This window comes from Mytilus galloprovincialis, chromosome 1, assembly GCF_965363235.1.
Source record: "Mytilus galloprovincialis chromosome 1, xbMytGall1.hap1.1, whole genome shotgun sequence".
Classification (NCBI taxonomy): domain Eukaryota; kingdom Metazoa; phylum Mollusca; class Bivalvia; order Mytilida; family Mytilidae; genus Mytilus; species Mytilus galloprovincialis.
Window position 1 is genome coordinate 20,319,235 of NC_134838.1, and position 23,518 is coordinate 20,342,752.

Genomic DNA, 23,518 nt, shown 5'->3' on the forward strand with positions numbered 1-23,518 from the left:
TTGTTGGCAATCACATCTTATTTTTATAAAGTTTACCAGGTTGAACTGTTTGTTATGGGATTTGCTCATTGTTGAAGTGTAGAGGGTTGCCTTAATGGCAATCATATCACATCTTCTTATTTTATATTAATAACCAGGTTGAACTGTTTGATAACATCAGTACTTACCAGTGATGTAACAAATCATTAACTAAATAGATAAGATGAAGTCTTAACTCAAATGTTGCATTTCCAGCTGCAATTCTACAAAAAACAAAACATGTGAAAAAAACATGATATTTCTTAATGGAAGCAAAACATTTCAAAACACAAGAAAATTGACTATAAAGTTATTAACCCTATAGCCAAAAGCTATCTATGAAAACATGCTAAAAATTAGCATGATGCAATTAAGGGTTTATTTTCTCTATGTACTGTACTGAAAAAGGTCATATTTAAAGGTAAGGGTTAAATTTTTGCTACATGAATTGTTTGTTTTCTTAAATTTTCCTTGATCTTTTTATGTGATAATTTTCCCTCTCACGCTTCTTGACTTGGATGTGTTTTTCTCAGTTGAATAGAATTTGAATGTAATGACGTCAAAAGTCTAACGTCGTTAGCCATGCTAAGAAAAATAGCAATAACCAAATTATCTATAAGATTTCAAAATAAAGTTGAGGAGGTTTCTCAGGTACATCTCATCTCAGTGTAAAGTTACCCTTCTATGAGAGTGTAGTAATTCCTTCACGTTTTCACAAACATAGAAAGTCCATAATTAACTTATTATTCATATTTCTTATTCTTTAAACGTCTTTATCACTTTAAAAAAAAAAAAAATTAAATGATTAAACTAATCTATAAACATTGGGAGGAAACGTGTAAAATTAACGTCTTCATCCTTCTAATGACATCAAATTCATTGACATTTGCGTTCATTTGTCTTTAACTAATCTTCTTTTAATGTGGACATGTATATCACATGTATATCTTCATGTTTTCCTAATTCTACCACATGGTGTACAAACCATACAACTATAAACATGAAAAGGTCCTCATAGCTCTTTTGAAGGGGTTGTAAGTGCTATAATAATATTTCTTGTATTTCCCAATCCACCTGTCCCTTCATTCATTAACATATTTCCATTGAAGGATGCTTAGTCAAAATAATATCATAATTTATATGGTTCATTACTGACCCCCTACAGATCCATAGAGGGTATGTAAAATCCATAGGATATTCAGCCAAACAAATATCATATGGATTTTACTTATCCTCTATCCATCCGTAGAGGGTCAGTAGTGAACTGCATAACAATCTCATTAAAATCAGATGTTCTGATACACTATTCCCCCCCCCCCTCCTGTAGCGTATCAGAACATCAGATTTTAATGAGATTGACTGCAAAATTCGCACAGGGGACTTTCCTGCTGCATTTTGTAGCAAGAGAAACAACAAAATAAACATCAATAGATGAAGTCACCATGAACAGTAGATGTGACGTAATGAACCCCCTATGAAATTTACTAACCCCCTACGAATCCATACAGGGTCGCCACATTACTACATTTTGACAAGTTCCAAATTTATACACCCTCCATACACATGTATTGTTATGTTGGTAACCAATGTTAGATATAAGATACAGATTAATTAATTGTCATTTTTGTTGTAAAAGTTATATTTCAGTCTCGACCTCAATAACTGTCCTTACAAGCAAGACAAACAAGCTAAATTTATATTTTGAAATTGCCTTAAACAGAATGCTTATCTTCATATGATAAGCAAATTTGTTCTTCAGTAAAAAATATTGACAAATTGCATAACTGCATGAACAAATAGGCCTGGAAACATAGTTTTGAATTTATAAAAAAGTTGTCTCCTGTATAAATTTTCATATTTTAACCAAATAAAATTCCTTGAAGTAGATTAATTTTGTTTCTGACACATATTTAGTTATTACTGCAGCTTTATGCTTGTATTTGACACAAGTTACATAATTAATCATTATGTCATTTCAACTAAAATAAAGATTTTACCATAAATGATAAATCTATTTTTGTTTAATTTTCAGACTCTTTGAAAAAGTGAATTTGTATATAAAACACCATTTGCATGCTTTATTTTATATAATTATACATGTTTATATATTATAATGATTAAGTCCTGTCAATAATGACAGGGGTGGTCAAGTTAATAACACTCTGGATGACAAATCTGTTTTTTTTACTCAACAAATCCTTTAATAGAAAAAATTAAATCAAATACTAGTTCAACCAAGAAAATCATTGAATTTAATTTGTTCATGCTTTCCATATGACTATATATGATTTATAATAAAAAAAAACGTCCAAAATGCCAAATATATAGGTACAAATATACTTAACATTGGAATTGTCCATAACCTTCATTAAAATTCATGTACTCTGGTATATGGATAACCAATATTTTTACATAGCTCATTTATTTTCAGCCACTGCCGCCAGATCAATATCCCTATGTCGAGGCTCAAAAATAATGTGAACAAGAATGTGTCCATTAAGTACATGAATGCCCCACTCGCACTATCATTTTCTATGTACAGTGGACCGTGAAATTGGGGTCAAAACTTTAATTTGGAATTAAAATTAGAAAGATCATATCATAGGGAACATGTGTACTAAGTTTCAAGTTGATGTAACTTTAACTTCATCAAAAACTACATTGACCAAAAACTTTAACCTGAACTTCACACTATCATTTTCTATATTCAGTGGACCATGAAATTGGGGTCAAAACTATAATTTGGCAGTAAAATTAGAAAGATAATATCATGGGGAACATGTGTACTAAGTTTCAAGTAGATTGGACTTCAACTTCTTCAAAAACTACCTTGACTTAAAATTTTAACCTGAAGCGGACGGACAGATGGACAGACGAACAGACGGACGGACGAACGGAGGCACAGACCAGAAAACATAATGCCCCTCTACTATCGTAGGTGGGGCATAAAAATCCTGTTATTTCTTTACTTGAAGCAAAACATTTCAAAACACAAGAAAATTGACTATAAAGTTATTAACCCTATAGTCAAAAGCTATCACTGAAAACATGCTAAAAATTAGCATGATGCAATTAAGGGTTGATTGAAAAGGGTCATATCTAAAGGTCAGGATTAAATTTTTGCTACATGAATTGTTTTTGTTTTCTTGATCTTTTTATGTGATAATTTTCCATCTCACGCTTCTTGACTGGGATGTGTTTTTCTCAGTTGAGTAGAATTTGAATGTAATGACGTCAAAAGTCTACGTCTTAAGTCATGCTAAGAAAAATAGCAATAAACAAATTATCTATAAGATTTCAAAATAAAGTTGAGGAGGTTTCTGAGGTATACATCACATCTCAGTGCTAAGTTAACCTTCTATGAGAGTGTAGTTATAATTCCTTCACGTTTTCACAAACATAGATAATCCATAATTAACTGATTGTTCATATTTCTAATCCTATTACATCTATCTCTTTAAAATCTGATGTTCTGATACGCTTTTAATGAGATTGACTGCATAAATCACACAGGGGACTTTCCTGCTGCATTTTGTAGCAAGAGAAACAACAAAATAAACATCAATAGATGAAGTCACCATGAACAGTAGATGTGACGTAATGAACCCCCTATGAAATTTACTAACCCCCTACGAATCCATACAGGGTCACCACATTACAACACATTTAACCAATCACAATGTCATAATTGACCTGCAGTGCAATAACTATGAATATGTAGTATTATTAATTCAGAAATATAATTGCTGTAGTTGAACAATGGACAAAAATGTAAAATTATTTCTAATGATTTAGGGACATATACAAATCATGCTATCACTATTTGAAATGTGAGGTGGTTTTTTTTTGTGAAACCTATTGTGATGCAATTTTCACAATAATAAAAACATTGTAAAAATTTCTGAATATAAGTTTTGAGAAAAAAAAAAATGATTGTGATTTTAGTAAAATCTGCATACAGATAAATGTTCTATATAAAACAATGCAATCCACGCGAAATCTCAAAATTCACAAAATTTAAATTAATCAATAATTTATGAATTTGCAGTATAAAATGCACTAAATAATATTTGCAATTTATCATTACTGTAAAATATAAATAGACTACAGTCGGTCTTATCATTCAGTTAAAATTATAAATAGGTAACTGACATCCCTACTGGGTTGATACCTACGGAAAGGTATTTAACTTTAATCATATGCAATCACAACGAATTGAACAATAATCTATTTATACACATTTGTTTAAATTCAAGACTATGGAAGTTAAAGAATATTCTACACAAGGATAAGTGGTCTAATATCTATAAATAAACACGATACAATACTATCGTAATCTATATGACACATATTTATTGGCACCTATATACAAAATGAATGTTTTTTAAACACCTACTTCAAAATTTTAGAATATAATGAGACAACAGACTTGTACGTTTAGTGAAATTAAAATTATACAATAACTTCCCTCTAAGGTTAATGCAACGTTGCACTGAACTTTGACACTGATATCATTTAAATAAAATTTACTTTTTGACATTTCGATATTCCTAAATAAAACTGATAGTACTGTAATTATTGTGGGTTAATTCAAAATATATCTTTACAGAAACTAATAATAATAGGGAAACCTTCACTTCTTTCTCAAGTAGTTTTACTTCCCAAAATATCTTATCGCTTGAAATATTGTTCTGTGAGGCTTTTTATAAAAGGCCAATATAAAGAAAATTTAGTTCCTATGCGGTAGTAAAGATAGTTAGCCACTCAACTAGAGTCCACAAAATATTAGCAAAACAGGTTTTAAATGGTCGAACACTGAGCGGAAACCCATTGAGATATTTAACTAAAATTCATAACTTGAACAATGATCTATTCTTACGTAATTGTTTGAATTCATAGAATATTCTATTTTAGGAAAAGTGGTCTGATATCTATTTATAAACACAATACAATAATAGCTAAACAAAAACCAGATATAAATAGCTTCAGGGATTTTTGTGTAAAATCCAATGTCTCTTTTTATCTTCAGATATAATTATAAAGTGATGTAACATTGTGTCTACTGATTTTTCTATCGACATTTAAATGGTTTTTGTGTGAAATAATGCATGACTTTTTGATAAATGCTTATGTCGGCCTGCTGAGATTAGAGAACATGTCAGAAAATTGATTAAAAATCAAATTAAAAAAAACAAAAACCTAATAGTGACACTTAAAACAATATTGCCATTAGTGTAGTTTAATCTATCACATGTTAACAGTTTTTATTATGAAATAAAATTATAAGCTTATGAAATATCTCCACAATTTCTAGAATGTACCGGAACAACAGAAAAGCTTGTGCTGAACAAAATCACTATAACTAAAACAATATTGCCATTGGTTGGGGTTTATCTGTCATATACTATCAGTTTTTATTATGAAAATCAAATTATAGGCTTATGAAATATCTACACATATTAAATCTAGATCATTCTAGGATAAAAGAATATTTTGTGCTGACCAAAATCACTATTACTAATTAATGGAAACAATGTTACATTATATAGAACACTGTCCATAGTTATTGCATCATTCATATTTTAGCTGAAATCACAATAGGAAACACCAAAAACAAAGTTACGTAAAATTTAAAAATATTTTACTGTATTCTATTGTTCTCCAGCCATCCTTGGAGGACACCCCTATCAGATAACTTACCTGTTAAGAAGGTATCTTGACATCAACTGACAATGTTCATCTGTGATACATCTTTGGAATATCCATACTTTACCATTCTGAATGTAAAACATAAAAATATATTTACAATATGATTTCAGCATTACTATTTATGTATAGTGGATTAAGTCTGTTATTCAAGTTCTTTTCTTTGATACTACATTTGTATATTACCTTAACCAAATTAATAATGCTATTTCATTTTACTGTAACTTTAGAAATTATTGCATGCATTTATCAATGTGATTTTTTGATGAATAGACAAAATGCTAGATTTATTATTGCAATTTTGGGGAAAGTTGCAAAGAGATAAATGTATCAGATATCAGAATACGAGATCTTACTATTGCGATATTCACCCAGTTACATTTTTTGCAATAATTCCTGAATCTTCAGTATTTTTTACCTGAATTGCATCTTTAGTACATGAGTCTATGATTGGCTGGACAGCTGAGCCTACATCTTCGAGAGGAATCTCACATTTGTCCGACAGTTCCTGGAGTTCATCTTCCTGGACTTTCTCTATACCTTCATCTATTTGTACCTGTTTTAACAAAACAGTTGTAGGTTTTTAACTAACCAGTAGTTTAAAATGTAACATATTTATATCTCCATTCTCATAAACGAAAGTAAAATGCAAAGACAACAAACAAAAACACAACAAATAAGATTTTAAGTCCCCCACTATAGTCAATTAGGGCATAAGTGCTACCCTTGACCATCTATCATTCCATCTTTCCGTCTTTCCCATTTTGATAGTTTGAGTAGGAGCACTTGTGTCCTCACACATTCTTCTTTTCCAAATACTTCAGTTTGTGATGGTAAATTTAAAGTAATTTATTTCAAACCTTATAGTACTATTGACATAAGAAATTGATTACTCCTTAACATGTTTACAAAACTAATTTCATAATATTCATTAAGCTGAAAAATTATCACACCATACCACATGATATACATACTTTTATTTGTTGTTTTTTTTATTAATTTCAGTGATTATTTAATATCAAATTGTCTTGCGCAATGAAACATTACCTTGAACTTATGAAACTATATCATATTTTATAAGTATGTACTTTACAATATCCTTGAAATAGTTGTTTTTTACCTGTTGTTGTTGCATCAGACTCTGATACTGAGCAGCTAAATTCTGTTCACTTTGTTTGATCTGCTGGTCGTTGACTATTTGCTGCTGAGCTATTTGCTGCTGTAAAGCCTGGATTTGTTGACTTAGCTGTGATGTCTGCTGGGGCATTGGCTGAGGCATTGATGTATTGGGTTGCCATGGTGCTGGTGGAAGAGTCTGGTGCTGTGTAATCACTTGTTGGACGATTACTTGCTGCTGCGCTAATGTCTGCTGCTGTTGGTTTACTAAAGTTAAATAAGATTAAACTTTAATAGCTTGACAGTTGGACTGAAAGATCACTGACATTTTTATGACATGTTTAATTTCTTGTAAAAAATCAAAAAAATACTATTGGGCAATAAAGAAATATGCAACAAAAAGAAAAAGCATAACCTATTAAAAGCTTAGGTCCAGCAAATGTTGGTTACAAAGAAATAACTATTTCTCGAACACTGTTGCATGTACTTGTTTTTGTAATCTATGTTTAAAATATGACAGGAGTAGGTGTGGAAAGGTTCTTATTTGGCCTCTAATATCAGGGATAATTTTTATCTCAAGCTAAAAGTGTTTCAAGTTGATAAAAAAAAAATATACAAAAACATCAAATGCAAAGATTTTTGCTCAAATGAAACGATGACATTTACTTGGACAAATGAATTAAAAAGAGATTTCTGAAAAATTTGACAAAATCTTCTGGACTTCAAAGAATTTAAGGCCTTGTAAACATACATTTAGAGTGCAGGGTTGAACAAACTAATATATATATGTTGTTTGTTATAATTAAAAAAAACAAGAGACTCTCAAGAGCCTGAATCGCTCACCTGGTAAACAATGCCTTCGGCCATGTTTTTTGACGAAATAGAAAATAAAACACAAACTTTATTTTATACACCCTACTGATCATTCAAATGAAGTTTGGTTGAATTTGGTTGAGTAATTTTAGAGGAGAAGATTTTTTAAAGTTAGCAAATATGATGAACAAATTGTGAAAAATTGTCATTAAAGGACAATAACCCCTTAAGGGGTCAATTGACAATTTTGGTCATATTAACTTATTTGTAGATCTTACTTTGCTGATCATTTTTGCTGTTTACAGTTTATCTTTATCTATAATAATATTCAAGATAATGACTAAAAACTGCAAAATTTCCTTAAAATTACCAATTAAGTGACAGCAACCCAACAATGGGTTGTTTGATTCATCTGAAAATTTCAGGGCTGATAGATCTTGACCTAATGAACATTTTTAACCCATGTCAGATTTGCTCTAAATGCTTTCGTTTTTGAGATATAAGCCAAAAACTGCATTTGACCCCTATATTCTATTTAAAGTAAGGGCGGCCATGTTTTTTGACGGATCAAAAATCGAAGCACACATTTTGTGCAGGATAATCTAAGGAACAATCATTTTAAGTTTCATCCAAATCCATTCAGTAGTTTCAGAGGAGAAGATTTTTTAAAGTTAGCAAATATGATGAACAAATTGTGAAAAATTGTCATTAAAGGACATTTACCCCTTAAGGGGTCAATTGACAATTTTGGTCATATTAACCTATTTGTAGATCTTACTTTGCTGATCATTTTTGCTGTTTACAGTTTATCTTCATCTATAATAATATTCAAGATAATGACCAAAAACTGCAAAATTTCCTTAAAATTACCAATTAAGTGGCAGCAACCCAACAATGGTTTGTTTGATTCATCTGAAAATTTCTGGGCTGATAGATCTTGACCTAATGAACATTTTTACCCCATGTCAGATTTGCTCTAAATGCTTCCGTTTTTGAGATATTAGCCAAAAACTGCATTTGACCCCTATGTTCTATTTTAAGTAACGGCGGCCATGTTTTTTGACGGATCAAAAATCGAAGCACACACTTTGTGCAGGATTATCTAAGGAACAATCATTTTAAGTTTCATTAAAATCCATTCAGTAGTTTCAGAGGAGAAGATGTTTGAAAAATTGTTAACAAAGACGACGACGACGACGACGGACGCCAAGTGATGAGAAAAGCTCACATGGCCTTTTAGGCCAGGTGAGCTAAAAACACCATATTGCAATTTAATTTACAAGATCTCTTTTTGTCATCAAATGCAAAATTTAAGCTTGAATAGGGTTCATATTTGGGCCTTTGTAGCCGATTCAATTAAATTTGTTGATAACAGCTAGTTATAAAAATATTGGTTTAGGAATTAAAGGTAACAACAATGAAGACACTAATCAAATCTAGACTCAAAATGCAAATTTCACTCAGAAGATTGACTAACCTGTTTCAATTATTTTTGATATATTCAGAACAATTCGCATTAAGATAAATTATGTTGGTTTGTCTCCTTGGAAAGTCAAATGGACCTTTTCTTGCAAAAAAAATAATGGTTTGATTATTCGACCAAGGAATCATCATTTTTAACAATATATAAGAAATGTATGGAATATACAGGAGTGAACTTCACTTTTTGAGGGGACTGCGTTTTAATCCTTTGTTAACGAAGATAACATTTTTTGGACATGGTGGATCTTCGGACTGAAGTAGGAGAACAAAACTCCAAGAGAAAATTTTGACAAGTGTCAATGAGGAGAGGGATGCACAAAGAAAGAGAGTTTTGTGTCCCTCAATTAACTTACACAACAATTATCCTGCTAACATGAAAGTATCATTATCATTTAAATTGGACCACAAGTGTCTTTTATGGGCATATAAAGAATTGACTGACATCAATTTAGATAACAGAATGAAGTAATGAATGTGTAGTAATATCAACCTGCATTTAGAGTGATCTCTTTAATTTGGCAGGTTACATGTATCAAAACTTGTTTTATCATATGGTTAAAGTTACTTTTTTATACAATTTTTTTTTTAATTTATAGAGACACTTGTTTTTATCATATATAACATTTCATTTACAAAATTGGATACAAGGATGAATGTAAATAAAAATGCTACAAAAAGATGTTCATGTATCTGCAATAAATAAAGTTTCAAAAAACTGTTGAATGAAAACATTATTTCTACACTTCATTATATTGCTACATGTATTATTAGTTACATAGTGTGCTAGTGACCTAATACGGTATATATGGGGTCAGTAAATTCCATCTGGGGTGAGACTGGTGACCTATCAAAATTAGCAATAAACTCATCATAGATACCAGGACTAAATTTAGTATATACGCCAGACGCGCGTTTCGTCTACAAAAGACTCGTCAGTGACGCTCGAATCCAAAAAAGTTAAAAAGGCCAAATAAATTACAAAGGTGAAGAACACTGAGGACCAAAATTCCTAAAAGTTTCGCCAAATACAGCTAAGGTAATCTATGCCTGAGGTAGAAAAGCCTTAGTATTTCAAAAAATTCAAATATTTGTAAACAGTAAATTTATAAATAGCAAGTTAGCATTAAGAAACTACTTCCATTGATTCTACCAAAAACAGATGCCAACAAAAACAACTTGTAATTTTAAAAATGTTTTTTGAATTTATTTCAATCTTAATCATCAATTTCTTCCTCTGTTGAAACCTTTAAGAGTTTTTCTCAGTACCGTTTTGTTTTTATAAAGGGACGTAACACCACTACTTACTGTGTATGATATAAGCCCCGCCTCCCTACTAACCCAATATCAAATATACACGGTCTTCACGCGGACGCTTTTAACCAATCATATTCCTAGAAATGTATAGGAGGTAAGATATTTCTAATTTGTGTTTTTCTCCTTCTGAGATGACACTTTATAGAGAGGGAAATTAACAGTTAGTTTGTGATGATGGCGTCAATGCAGACACTTTATAGGGCGGGAAATTAACAGTTAGTTTGTGATGATGGCGTCAATGCAGACCTTTTCAGAATAGTATCAACAATGTCTCACTTCCAAACAGACAAGACTCTATACATGTAAACTAATCCGTTGTTTTAATATTAGTTCATCTAAAAAATAAAAGTAAATGTAGATTCCTCATTCAAATTCTTGTATTTACATTATGACTTTTCATCAATGTGTCTGGACCACATTATTTGATTTATAACTATCATTGATCCTATGATTTTCTTAAAATATGTTAAGACATATCTTAAGAGTATTTATATTTTTATTGTCTTCTATTTTCTTTTAAATATGAACACAACTTCTAAGAAAACTATTAATTTATATTAAAGTCAAATGCTTCTTACTCTAAAAATGTTTTTAGTCTTATAATATCATTTGCATATTTTTTAATATTTCCCTTTTTACTAATTCTAGATGTTTTCATACTCCCTCTGAGATGACACCCTTAGAGTGAAATCAACAAGTACTTAAGAGAGGTGTCAATATCAATAGATTAATTAACAAATTATGTCTATCATGGTGTGAAAATTATTTCCAATTATATATCTCAAATAAACAAGGCTTTGTTTTTCATGTTATCAAAGGATTAACCCATATTTTTGTCTGACCTTTATCAATTCGATAATTCTCATGAGAGATCAAATAATTAAACTAATGCAATCTTCAAAAGATTTCTGATCTCTTCACATAAATGCATAAAGGGGAAGTCCTAGGGGGAATTAAAATGGACTAAGAATATAACAAAAAGAGTTCTTTCACCTGTTATATAACTTTTCCTAAACCTGTGAAAAATAATAAAGTTCTTTGATCTATGCGATCTACAGTTTTAATTCTAACAGTTTTGGATTAACAAAACAAAACAAAAGATATTTATTAATAATTCTATGTTTAATTATACAAAAATACATTGACTTCATTATAAATTATGTATCTGGAATAAAATTCTAGAAAGACCTGTTCAATTTGTTGTTTTGGCATTTGACATCAAACTGTTCTATAAATAATGTTGACAGTTTTTTTTAAATTTGCATTTAGTCAGTTTTCTTTGAGAAAATATATATTTTACTGATTGTTCTATGACAGATTTAACAAATTGATAAGTTCTTATTCAAGAGACTTTTTCTAATAACAACACAATTGCTCTTAACCTATGTATCAACTTACCTTTAAATTTATAATAGTTATAGTGTTCTCCACCAAAAAGAAAAGAGAATTTAGGATTGTCTTTTTGTTTCTGTTTTGTCATCTGTTCAAATTCGGGTCCATTTCGAGCAACAAAGCTTGCCAATTTGTCTATAATATTTTTTAATTCAAGTTCTGAAAGGAAAAAAATAGTCATTAAATAAAAATGTTAAAAACAATGGTATTGTTGAAACATCTGGTAAAACTCCTCAACTTTAAAATCACAAAATGAAACGAAAGTTTTTCATCCTTTAGGAAACTGAGGATTATTAAAATTTCTTATGATTTATAGTTTCAATTAGAAGACATTTGAGACTTTGGTTAGAAGGTATTAAACATATTCCAATAATATTTGAAGATAAATGAGAATAGAAGCTGAATGAACTGTGACCAAACTAACAAAACTAAATTACACATTTCCAATAGATTAAAATAAAAAGGATGTGCAATGCCATTGTAATCTGAGAAAAATTCCATATACATTTTTACATGTACATGTATAAAGGGTTTAGGATCAGAGAAAAAAAATCCAAAACTGTACTGCAGTGTACTGATATGATAAAGTCCATGCCAAAAACACAAGAAATTGAATTGCAATGAATATTTTACTGATATATAAATAACATTTATTAATTCATATAGACTGTAATTGATTAATTATTGAATTTTGCACTATAAATTTGTGTTTTCAGTGATTCAAAATATAGTTACAATTACAAGTGAGCACAAATAAACAAAATATTTTAAAACAAGAATGTGTCAATAGTACAAGGATGCCCCACTCACATTTTTATGTTCAGTGGAATAAGAAATTGGGGTAAAAACTCTAATTTGGCATTAAAATTAGAAGGATCATATCATAGGGAATATTTGTACAAAGTTTCAAGTTGATTGAAGCAATTAATCCTTTATATTTGATATACATTTTGTAAGAAAGGAAAATAGGGAGACACACAAGTACATTATCTTTTGCGAAGGTTTAGGTGTCTCAATCTGACAAAAAGAAGAGTGTTTGCTTCAGTGTTCTATGTTTTAATTTATTTAAAGCTAAAGGATTCAAATTTTGTCAGTCTAGGATTATGGTCCCTTGTGTTGATTAAATGCTAAACATATGGAAATTTTATAGAAAATCCACAGCATTTATCCTTGTACCATCATATTTGGCAATTTCATGACTGATAGATATAAGATTATTGCATGCAGTGATAGCATTGATTTCCTTAAAATGAGTTTATTAATGTAGCTATTGGTTAAAACAAATTAAAATATGGACCAAATCAAGTTCACCTTTTAGGGTACATTTGACTTTAGTGACTCAGCACGAGGTATTTTGGAATTTGCTGGTTGATTAGAACTTTTTGTAAAAAATAAACACCAGCACATCATAGAAAAGCAAGTGAGTAATCTATGTTTCAAATTTTATAACAAAAATCTCTGTATTAAAGGCTGTGGATTTTCTATAAAAATCTTGGATTATTTGCCATAAAGTACTCTTTTTCTATTAAATGCAATGAAACAATAAATAATAATGCTTTGCATCAAGTTTCCCCTCTTTTATTCATTACATCTGTAGTTTTGATACAATTGAAGTTTGAAATATTCGTACAAAAATGGCTACAGAAGGGGTCATAAACCTTAATCATGTTATCTCCCCAAACATTGAAACAGTAAGCAAAATACTAAACTGACCATATCAATGATCACAACACATATACCTGACTTAGAAAAACCTCCATACTAACCATAAATGAACCCCAAAAAGGTCGAAAATTTAGACATGACAGCAACTTTAGACTAACAGTAACAAACCCTTGAGTAAGACTTTACCTTTTCAATATCATGATTTATTGAGAATTAAGATAAATACAATTGCACATATCAATATCTGTACAAACATGCTACTTAACAAACAAAAATTTGCTTCTACAAAACTATACATAAACTTACCGTCAGGATGATTTGGTGGAATATCCATTTTTTTCTACACACAAAACGTGAGAAAAATAAATATTCAATGTTCAAAATTATCTCTCTTTAAATATGCTGAATTATGATTATTAAAACGTTTATAAGACTTACATTTTACAACTTTTAAAAATCTTATTTTTATATATATATTTTTTGCGTAAGTTAACTTTTTCATTAACTTTTAAACAAAAAGTGATGCATTCTAGAAATTAATTTCAAAAATTAATTTTCATTATTCTCCGTAAATCTCCGACTGATTGTTTTGAGAAAATGGTGACAGCGGCGGGAGGATGCTTGAAAGTTCTAATACAAAAAGCGTCATGATAGAAGTAAGTTGCATTGAGATACTAAGAAGGTTTCTTTTAATCATAAATAAAAGATTGATTTTGATTGATATCAAATGCTGTTATTGTATTTAACACCAGAAATTTAGAAATTTGCATTGTTTGTAGGTCACGCCATAGTAAACATGGCCGACATTGTTGTGAGACGGATGTAAACAAAATTGCGTGGAACTGCGTACGTAGACTGGGGTCACATATCGTTGAGTCAACCAGTCAACGTTGAGCCACGTAGCTGTGCTAGTATAAATAGCTTGGCTGACGTAAACTTTTTCAGTCTTGAATGTTTATTGAGAGTGTGTTGAAATGAAAGGGTGATCAAAATTATTCAGGTCTAATGACCATTTACCGGTTTAGAAATATTGGATTTTACAAATTTTGTCGGAATATAATCAGGAAATAATCAGTTTTATTTAAAAAGGAATTTTATCAGCATTTAAAATGATCGATGTAAGTAGAATTATTTTTTGCAATCATTTGTTCTTCCACAATTAAAAACATTGAATATTTTTGCAAAATATTGTTGACTTGGTCTTATTTTCTGAAATTTTACAATTTAATACTCTGGTGTTGCCTCAGGGTGTTTGCAATTATTTTCATGCATAATTCCAGTTCTTCCAGTAGATATTTTTTTTTGTTATTTACATCTATTGTTTATATTAAAATTTATATTTGTCACAAACTATTAACAGTTTTATAGATATTGTCTATTATGTTGATTTCTAATTTACTTTTAATTTCACTGTAATCTTTACATGAAGGCCATGGATATTGATTATGTATGAAATGTAAATATTTTGAAGATGACCCACTTCTTTGTTGACACAATTACATGTTAAGCATAACTGAGTTTTCTAAACAGTAAATGTTTATCAGAAAGCAAAACATTGTCATGAATATAGATGATAATTAAATATTTAACTCTTAAAATTTGTCAGAGGTCTGGAATATTCTTAGGTATTTACTGATATTTTGGCGGATTGCCCAAATGGAAAATCCTAAACCATAGAATGACTTAATCAACTAGCATTCTGATTGGCTGGTTTAACAAAGCAGTTCTAATTTTAGATTCCTTAGCTCAACTACTTAAAATATACTTTACCAGTAAATTTGGCTTTTATAAATAAACTTTTATGATGCAACTGTTACTATTGCAATGATTTGGTGAAATCCATTTCATTTTGAAAAACCAATATTTGTGAATGTCTTGTCAGTATGGTGAAAGGGTTTACAACAGAGGAGTATGATTTTCAATGCTCAGTTGAAGAAGGTATTTTTGAAGTGTTTTTTTCTGAACATGTTAAGATGTAAATTGAACCTATTATCTGATTTTCATATTATATTGATGATTGGGATTTAGTTTGGTAGAACTTAAAGATATGAATGAAATTTTATTGTGAATGTATCATTTTATTTCAGATCGACCAAAAGTCAAAGTATTGCTCACAATCACCACCACGACCAGAAAGTTTAATGTTCGAAAGTATAATGACAAACTTGGATATGGAATTGGCAGACTCGGAAAACAACAATGGCCCATGCTCTATGAATATCAGAACAAGAAATAAAAAGAAAAAAAGGAGGGCTGCTGACAACTCTGTCAAAAAATTTGAAGGTAACTTTTTTATTTGTTTTCTTGCAGTTAAAGTGAGAAGGTTCATGGTATTTTTTGGGAAAACGCAATGTGAAAAGTTTTATAACATTTGTGGGTTAATTCAATGTGAAACACTAATGAAGATGTCATGACCTTTTAATAAGTTTTCCTTATTGAACAATGTAATGATATTGTTCATTACTGTTCGTATATGTATTTATGGTATGAATCAATCATTTAATATTCTTCTTTTTAACAGATCTGTATACAGCAACTGGAGAAATTCTTGGAAATGGAGCATGTGCTGCTGTTAAAACCTACAAAAAAAACACAACGAACAAAGAATATGCTGTTAAGGTAATTTCAAAATATGTATTTTTTAAGAACAATTGATACATTTAATGATGACCAGTACTTAAGTGATGAAAAGAAACTATGAGTTTTGTATAAATACAGTTGAATATTACAATAATTAAATTAAAAAAATAGAAAAAATATAACGACACCAATCAAGAAAGTTTAAAAATGTTATATGAAATCATTTTGTTTTGCAGGTTATAGAAAAAGATTTCACCAGATCAAGAAATAAAGTTTTTAAAGAAATAGAGATTTTCAGTATTTGTCAAGGCCAGGATAATATTTTACAACTATTTGAATACTTTGAAGAAGAGGACAGATTTTATTTGGTATTTGAAAAGATGAAAGGCGGAACATTACTTGCCAATATTGAAAGAAGAGGCCACCTATGTGAGAGAGAGGCTGCACTTGTAGTCAAACAGATAGCCATAGCTTTGAACTTTCTTCACCAAAAAGGTAAATATATATATATATAAAAAATAATTATACTTCAGTGTCGAATTGTCCTAGTTTTCCAGCATTTATCTTAAATTAATGTCTCTTAATATATTGACATTTATTTGAAAAAATGTTATTTTAGTTACTTTGTTGTAAAGATACCTATTGGTATAAAAAGCAAAGAAGAAAAAAAACCATACATTATACATTTTGCAGTAGGAGCATCAAATTTCATGATTGTTTTTAGCATATTCTGTATATAATGATTATCTACAAAGGAACATTTTTCCAAGCACAAATTAATATGATCTTATTTATTATTTTTTTAGGCATTGCACACAGAGATCTCAAACCAGATAACATTTTATGTGAGAGAACTGATGAAGTAGTCCCAATACGTATCTGTGACTTTGATTTGGCTAGTGGGGTACCAGGCAGCCAAACAGAAGACAATTGTACAACACCAGAACTTCTTACACCTGTGGGTTCTGTCGAGTACATGGCACCAGAAGTTGTTGATGCTTGGGTTGGAGAATCATTCTCATATGATAAGAAATGTGATCTGTGGAGCTTAGGAATTATATTGTAAGTTCTTTACTATTTTGGTTTTGAAAAAGATGAAGAAAATTGTATAATTCTGAGGTGATAATTTATCCAGATGATTCTTATTAAAATGTGTTGTGTCGTAATTTTCTTGTTAAATATATATATAGCATAGACTCATATCTTTCCTTTACATTTTCATTTACAAAAATTAGAAAGATGATATAAATCATTACTTGTGATATTGCTGAAGAGTCATATTCAAAATAAGTAACCTAGAAATGAATTTTGTGTTTTCAGGTATATTATGTTATGTGGTTATCCTCCATTCTATGGACAATGTGGTGGTGACTGTGGCTGGGAGAGAGGGGAAGCTTGTCAGTCATGTCAAGAGACCTTGTTCACTAGAATTCAGGATGGCATGTTTGAATTCCCTGACAATGAATGGGGAGATGTATCCAATGATGTCAAAGATCTCATTCAGAAATTACTAGTCCGTGAACCCAGGAAGAGGCTGACAGCTTTGGAGGTTCTACAACATCCATGGATCACATGTCCTGCAGCACCTACCCCATTGGCTACTCCTGGTATTCTTACAAGGTATGCTTTATTTTACTACAAGTCGTGTACATTTCCATATTTAGAACTGTATGTAGGTTGGATGTAATAAAACGTAATTTCCTGTATACATCAGATAAAGTATGTGACCACTTGATGCTTTTCCTGTTTACATTGTTAACAGTGTAATGTCTTGTTTTTTACACTATAACTGTTACATTAAATTGAGACGGAAATATGACACTTGAAGAAAATAAATTAACACTAGTGTTTGATAAGCTTAAAATATGCATCATTTCTTTAGAGTTTTACATTGCATCACATTTAATTTTGTTTAAGATGAAAACATGAAAGTTTTTATCTGTTATACATTGGACTCTTATTTATATTTTGCAGAAACAACAGTACAAAAGATCTGGAATGTTTTGCTGGAGAAGCAGTCTCAATCAACAGAATGATGCAGCAACATCTTTTGATTTCGGAGCCTCCCAATTTCTTTATTGGTGGGAGGGACGATTTTGACTGTGATGCATATGAAAGTGGTGATGATGATGACAAGTTTAATATACCAAGTTTCAAACTGTCTCCACCAAGTTCAGGACTGGCTAAAAGACGTACAATGGCCAGGAAACCAAACAATTTAAGTGAAATTACTGAGGACAGTAGCGACAGTGGTTGTTCATTGCCAAGCTCTCATTCATCTAGTTGTGGCATAAGTATCTGAGACAAAGACCAAACTCATTTGATATCAGTTATTGTTCTGGTTGTGTTATTTTTTGAGTGCTTAACTTGACAGATTTTATACATGTATTGAATGTGTGTGCTATTTTGTATTTTGTCCATTGTAAGAATGTGTTGTGTATAAAAGTGTCGAGTATGGATGTAGGATTTGGTACATTATATATCATGTAAATACCACCTACAAAAAAATTAAAAACAACACGATCTTGTAGTGGAAATCCATTTTTATAAAGAAAGAAATTTTATTTTTCCACAATGATAAGCATGTTATGTTAATCTAAAATAAAGGGAGATAAATCCTATCAATACTTATTTCTATGTATGTTTGTGTATAGAAGATCAATAATATTTTGTTGAAAGGTTTAGTTTCAGGGATACTCATAACGTTATGTTAACATTGTCTTTCAAAATATGTGTATGGTTGTGGACTTGAAAGTGCTAGAATTTAAAAAAAGTGGGTCCAAATAGAATGACTGTACACATTGGCAGTTCTAATACATGAGAGATTATACATGTGTTTATCAGTGATAAAAAAATTTATGATTGAATGGCGAGTGATTGATGTGAGATTGGACATAAAAATTGTGCCTGTCTTTTATGTGAAAATGTATTTTATGTTTTGTACTTTTTCATGTTTTTCATTTTTTATACTTTTACAATGTTGAATTTTAGTGTAGAAAGCTGGTACAAAACCATAAAATGCCATTACAGAGCAAATTGTGAAAATGTTATCAACTTGTTGAATTTAACTGCCAAATTTGTTTGTGTTGCAAGTTTTATTAACAGCTCAGTTGTTTTGATGTTATTTTCCTGTTCTGTTGATTTTGTTTTTTAACTAAAAACTATTATTGTAGCCACAGCTTATAATTTTATCAGTATTAAATGACGACAAAAGAGCTTATGAAAATAATACATTCTCGTTCAGAATATAACATTCCAGTCACCATCAGAAGAAATGTGTGTTTTGTTAATTTTTAATGTACATAACTTCATTCTAAGTCATATAATTAAAGCAGTTGAATTATCTTTAGCTCTAGGTGTAGTAATGTCAATAAGTATTAATTTCTCTGTTTGACTATTGCAATACACATTTGATGCTCAGCGATAATTCAACTGCATTTAACGAATATTTGTTTTGTTGAAACAGAACTTGTGTGTGAGCTGCATTTATACTGGAATGAAAATATAGGGCATATTGAAAAAAATGTAAATATTACAAAAAAATGTTCATAAGCTTATTCATTTGGTGTCATTTCAATCGATAAAACTATTATTTTTACTTTTTAAAGAAAATTTTTGTCATTTAGAATGTAAAAAAAATTGAATATTTCATATTTAGATCAAATTAATTTGTGAAAAAGTACAGCACAAAAGTGTTTTAAGAAAAATCCTTTTTTAAAAGTGCAGCATAATAACAGTTAACTTACTAAAAAAGAAAACTGATTGTTCAACTATGTCACAGATCTCCATTTTATTTTTATGAACAATCAGTTTTCTTTTAGAGAAAATTTGTTAAAAAATCAAATAATATTGCTTAAAATTGTCTTATACCTCAAAAAATGAAAACATATATCATGATCATCAAATAAAAGTCATTCCAATCATTTCGAGGTAGGTACTTCGTGTACCTAAAATATTGTTATTTAAAAAGTTAACCATTGGCCTTCGATCGGGAGACAATCGTTCTATGGCCATGTTGTGTATTGGACAAGTGGTATTTTAATAACTGCAAATACCAGCTAAATGAATATGAGGGTCTTATGGTTGGTTATATTAGATCTAGAGGAAGGAAATCCAATAGAGTGTATTTATACATTGTTATGAACTTATTGTAGTAACAACAACAACTTGTGTACTTTTAGTCAGATAAATGGGGCATTGATAACAGTAGTGTAACAATGTATAATTATAAAGGCAATGTGAACTGTGATAATGCTGGGGGGGTTACCAGCAAAAGTTGGACTGGTATTATCAAAAATATAAACAATGCCACATGCCAGGCAGCCTACATTCATTGTTCTGATTGTGACATATTCATTCCCTTAACATTCATCATATCATACATGTATAAAAAAAAAACAAGTAAAAGTGTTCAAATCCATTCCAGTTCTGACCATCGTTCCACTTGGCATGTGGTTGTGTTTATATCTCTGATTATACAAAACTATGTTTAAGGTGCTATTTATTTTTGAGATGCAGATTGCATGTTAAAATGTGAAGAAATTTTATTTTTATTATGCGATAAGTTTTGCTGAGGCTTTGAACATATTGAAATGGTGCAATATTCTGTAATGATAATTTCTGGTGAATAATTACATCTTTTATTTTCGTGATAATGATCAAAAGTTTTATATAAGGGCCTTAATACTAATTCAAGCAAAAGTTTTATTAAGTTTATAAAAATCTGATTAAGATTTTAATTAGGTATAGAATCAATGGTAAAATAACAGTTTAGATAGTTTGATTTTAAACTAACAGTTTTCGGTTATTTTACAATGTTTTTAAACTTTGAAGATGTGTTAGAATGAAATTATGATTTCTGTCTAATGTGAAATGTTTTCAGTGTTATTTTTGGATCACCATCTTTTATAACTTCTGCAATATAATCTGTTTTGTTTGTTAAATTGCAATATTTTCAAAATAAATGGTTACAAATTTATCTCGCTTTGTGTTGAAAATGTGTTTCAAGGTCAGAAGTAGGAAAGTGTGATCCTAATGTTTGTCTCAGGGTTTGATATGGCCATTATATGGTCTAGAATTATGTTTATGAAAGTAAGTAAAATGTCTTATTTTACAATGTATTGATGAAGCATTTCAGAAATAAAGTTGAAATAAAATTTAAAAACAATATTCTATCTTTTGTCATTCTTGCCTACAGAAGTTTCTGTTTCAATAAAGGAGGATGTGTTATTAATGCCAATGAGACAACTCTTTACAAGGAACCAAATGACACAGAAATTGACAACTATAGGTCAATGTACAGATTTCAACAATGAACAAAGCCCATACTGTATAATCAGCTGTAAAAGGCCCTGAAATGGCACATGTAAAACAATCCAAACAAACAGCCTAATTAATGTACATAATAATGATAGAAAACAAAGTTTTTAAAATGAGCAGCATAGATTACAAAAAATGCTGGCATAGAATGCAAGGGTCAAACAAAAATGGATGTCAATTCTTGAAAAGCAATTGAACTACTACTGCATCTTTATTACACACCCACTAAAAAATATCGACTGGTATACCAACATAAAATATGACAGAAAACAATATAAAAACAAAGTAAAGGGAATTGTGTGCTGGGATATTTTATTTGTTATAAGAAAATGGAGAAGTGTTCTGTCAAAACATGTTTTTTTACAGGGTCAATAGTTCGGTACATGCTGTTGTTGTTAGTACTACTTCATAGGTATACTTATATTACAAGGTTCTATTGAAATGGAGGATCAATTTTTGTCTGCGCAAATGTTTTATTTTATCATATACCAGTAAATCAAAAATTAAAAGTTATGAAAGTGAATAAAAAACCACAAAAGCATAGACCTGTGACAAACAGAAATTATTTTGCTTCTGTTCCAAAAAATAATTTACAGAAAGTAGACAACTATAATAACCACTTCATGTTCAGTATCAAGATGACTGTTCACAGATAAAAAAAACAAAAAAGAAACATTATATAGGTATTTTGCTTTCTGCAAGAAAATTGGGTATGTCAAAATTATAATGGTCTCATTGATTCAAGAAAGACTGATACTAACAATACTGTCAATACTAACAACCTGAAACAATATTTACAGAGCACAGCATTAACAGATGCCTAAACACATTGATTTTACATCTGGAAATCACATGTAAAAGATCATTTCATTCTTCTAACTAATAATAAAGATAATTCATCCAGTTTGTGATAAATATTGCATCATTGTTTTTAGTAGACAACTACTGATGAGGCTCTCCTTTATACAATAACATTTACAGCTTCGGGTATGGCATTCAAGCAATCAAAACCCTTATGAGCTGGCTTGTTAGTCATCAATTTTCAAGACTTTCATCAATTCTGTAAAAAAGAAAACAGTGCTTTGACACATTACACCATTCTCTGCATCCTATACATAAACATAACAAGAATCTATAAATGAGATATGTACTCAGATATGTTGAACTTGCTAAATGAAGTGTATGTGTAGAACCATATTTGCCAAGACATAAAATGTGCATGGAAAAAGTATCTAGTAAACACTCTAAGATAGCAATCATGTCATTGCTAAACTAATATTAAAAATCAAACTAGAAGAGTTAAAAGAGTTATCTGCCTTTGCTGGCGTTCACAATTTCAATTCTTATGTGTGTTTATTTCTAACAATTTTAGTTGAACCAGTTAAAGTTATGGGAAATGGAACAAATCTACAATTCATGGCATTGCTTTCAAATGCTTAACACAATATGCAAGTTTTAATTTTCAGATCTCACTAAACAATGAATGCAATCTTTACCCTTCAGTGCTCACAAGCACTTTGATTTTAACCTGTCACCTTTAAGTCTCAATCAGCGGAATTAAAAAAAGGTAGATAGACGAAAGTACAAACACAATCAGTTCATAAATAGCACTGAACTGTACATTACCGGTATAATAAACTACAAAAACACAAGACAAAGCAAACATATAAGGCTCGAAATTACTGATAGAAAACTGATAGTACTTTTGTTTAAAACATGCTGATTTGACTATGAACAGTAAAAACTGACTAGTCAAATCTGTCACTACATGTGCCAATTTGAAATTATTTGACATATCACGAGCCAGAGATTGTCAATAGACATCGACATACTTCATAATTCAAATCATGGAACCCTGGTTAAAGCTGTACAGTTATGCATAACTAAATAGACAGATTGGTACATAGACAAAACATTATTTGCAATAAACTGACATATTCTTACTTTGTTATAATTATTGTTACCTTTTGAATTTTAACGAATTGCTAGATGCTGAGTGTGTCCTTTTCTGCTACTAGTATCCTAAATGAAATCAAGGAACATTGCAAAGAAGGAGAGGGGGCTCCTAATTTTTTACGCTTATTTGTTTTCGAACTGATAATATAAAATAAGT

At 30.1% G+C, this 23,518-nt stretch overlaps 2 protein-coding genes across 6 annotated transcripts in view; one reads left to right on the plus strand and one right to left on the minus strand.

Annotated features, from left to right (window-relative positions):
* LOC143068566 (calcium homeostasis endoplasmic reticulum protein-like) overlaps nt 1-13,924 on the minus strand; it is a 78,282-nt gene extending 64,358 nt beyond the window's left edge. For all 3 annotated transcript variants that reach the window (XM_076242745.1, XM_076242735.1, XM_076242754.1), the window contains exons 1-6: nt 13,813-13,924; nt 11,848-12,000; nt 6,845-7,107; nt 6,143-6,280; nt 5,719-5,795; nt 168-242 (exon numbers count right to left, since the gene is read on the minus strand). In XM_076242745.1, coding sequence (XP_076098860.1) covers nt 168-242; nt 5,719-5,795; nt 6,143-6,280; nt 6,845-7,107; nt 11,848-12,000; nt 13,813-13,840 — 734 coding nt within the window. In that variant the 5' untranslated portion in view covers nt 13,841-13,924. The remainder of the gene's footprint in view (nt 1-167; nt 243-5,718; nt 5,796-6,142; nt 6,281-6,844; nt 7,108-11,847; nt 12,001-13,812) is intronic.
* A 114-nt stretch (nt 13,925-14,038) lies between these two features.
* On the plus strand, nt 14,039-21,255 carry LOC143068580 (MAP kinase-interacting serine/threonine-protein kinase 1-like). Of its 3 annotated transcripts, none has more exons than XM_076242766.1 (7): nt 14,039-14,162; nt 15,594-15,789; nt 16,028-16,125; nt 16,323-16,581; nt 16,893-17,148; nt 17,407-17,706; nt 18,061-21,255. In XM_076242766.1, the coding sequence occupies exons 1-7, from the start codon at nt 14,124-14,126 to the stop codon at nt 18,386-18,388; spliced, it is 1,476 nt and encodes a 491-aa protein (XP_076098881.1). In that variant the 5' UTR covers nt 14,039-14,123; the 3' UTR covers nt 18,389-21,255. The 3 variants fall into 3 exon arrangements, with proteins under 3 accessions (XP_076098881.1, XP_076098895.1, XP_076098887.1); XM_076242780.1 differs by lacking the exon at nt 14,039-14,162 and adding an exon at nt 14,442-14,624; XM_076242772.1 differs by lacking the exon at nt 14,039-14,162 and adding an exon at nt 15,403-15,444.
* Nucleotides 21,256-23,518: the final 2,263 nt, after the last annotated feature.

What these genes read in the sequence shown, in the direction of transcription:
- LOC143068580 (XM_076242766.1), top strand. Translation starts at nt 14,124, where the DNA reads ATGCTTGAAAGTTCTAATACAAAAAGCGTCATGATAGAA. An exon ending in CAAAAAGCGTCATGATAGAA is followed by an intron (nt 14,163 to 15,593) that starts GTAAGTTGCATT and finishes ATTTTATTTCAG; the next exon opens with ATCGACCAAAAGTCAAAGTA. An exon ending in GAACTTTCTTCACCAAAAAG is followed by an intron (nt 16,582 to 16,892) that starts GTAAATATATAT and finishes TTATTTTTTTAG; the next exon opens with GCATTGCACACAGAGATCTC.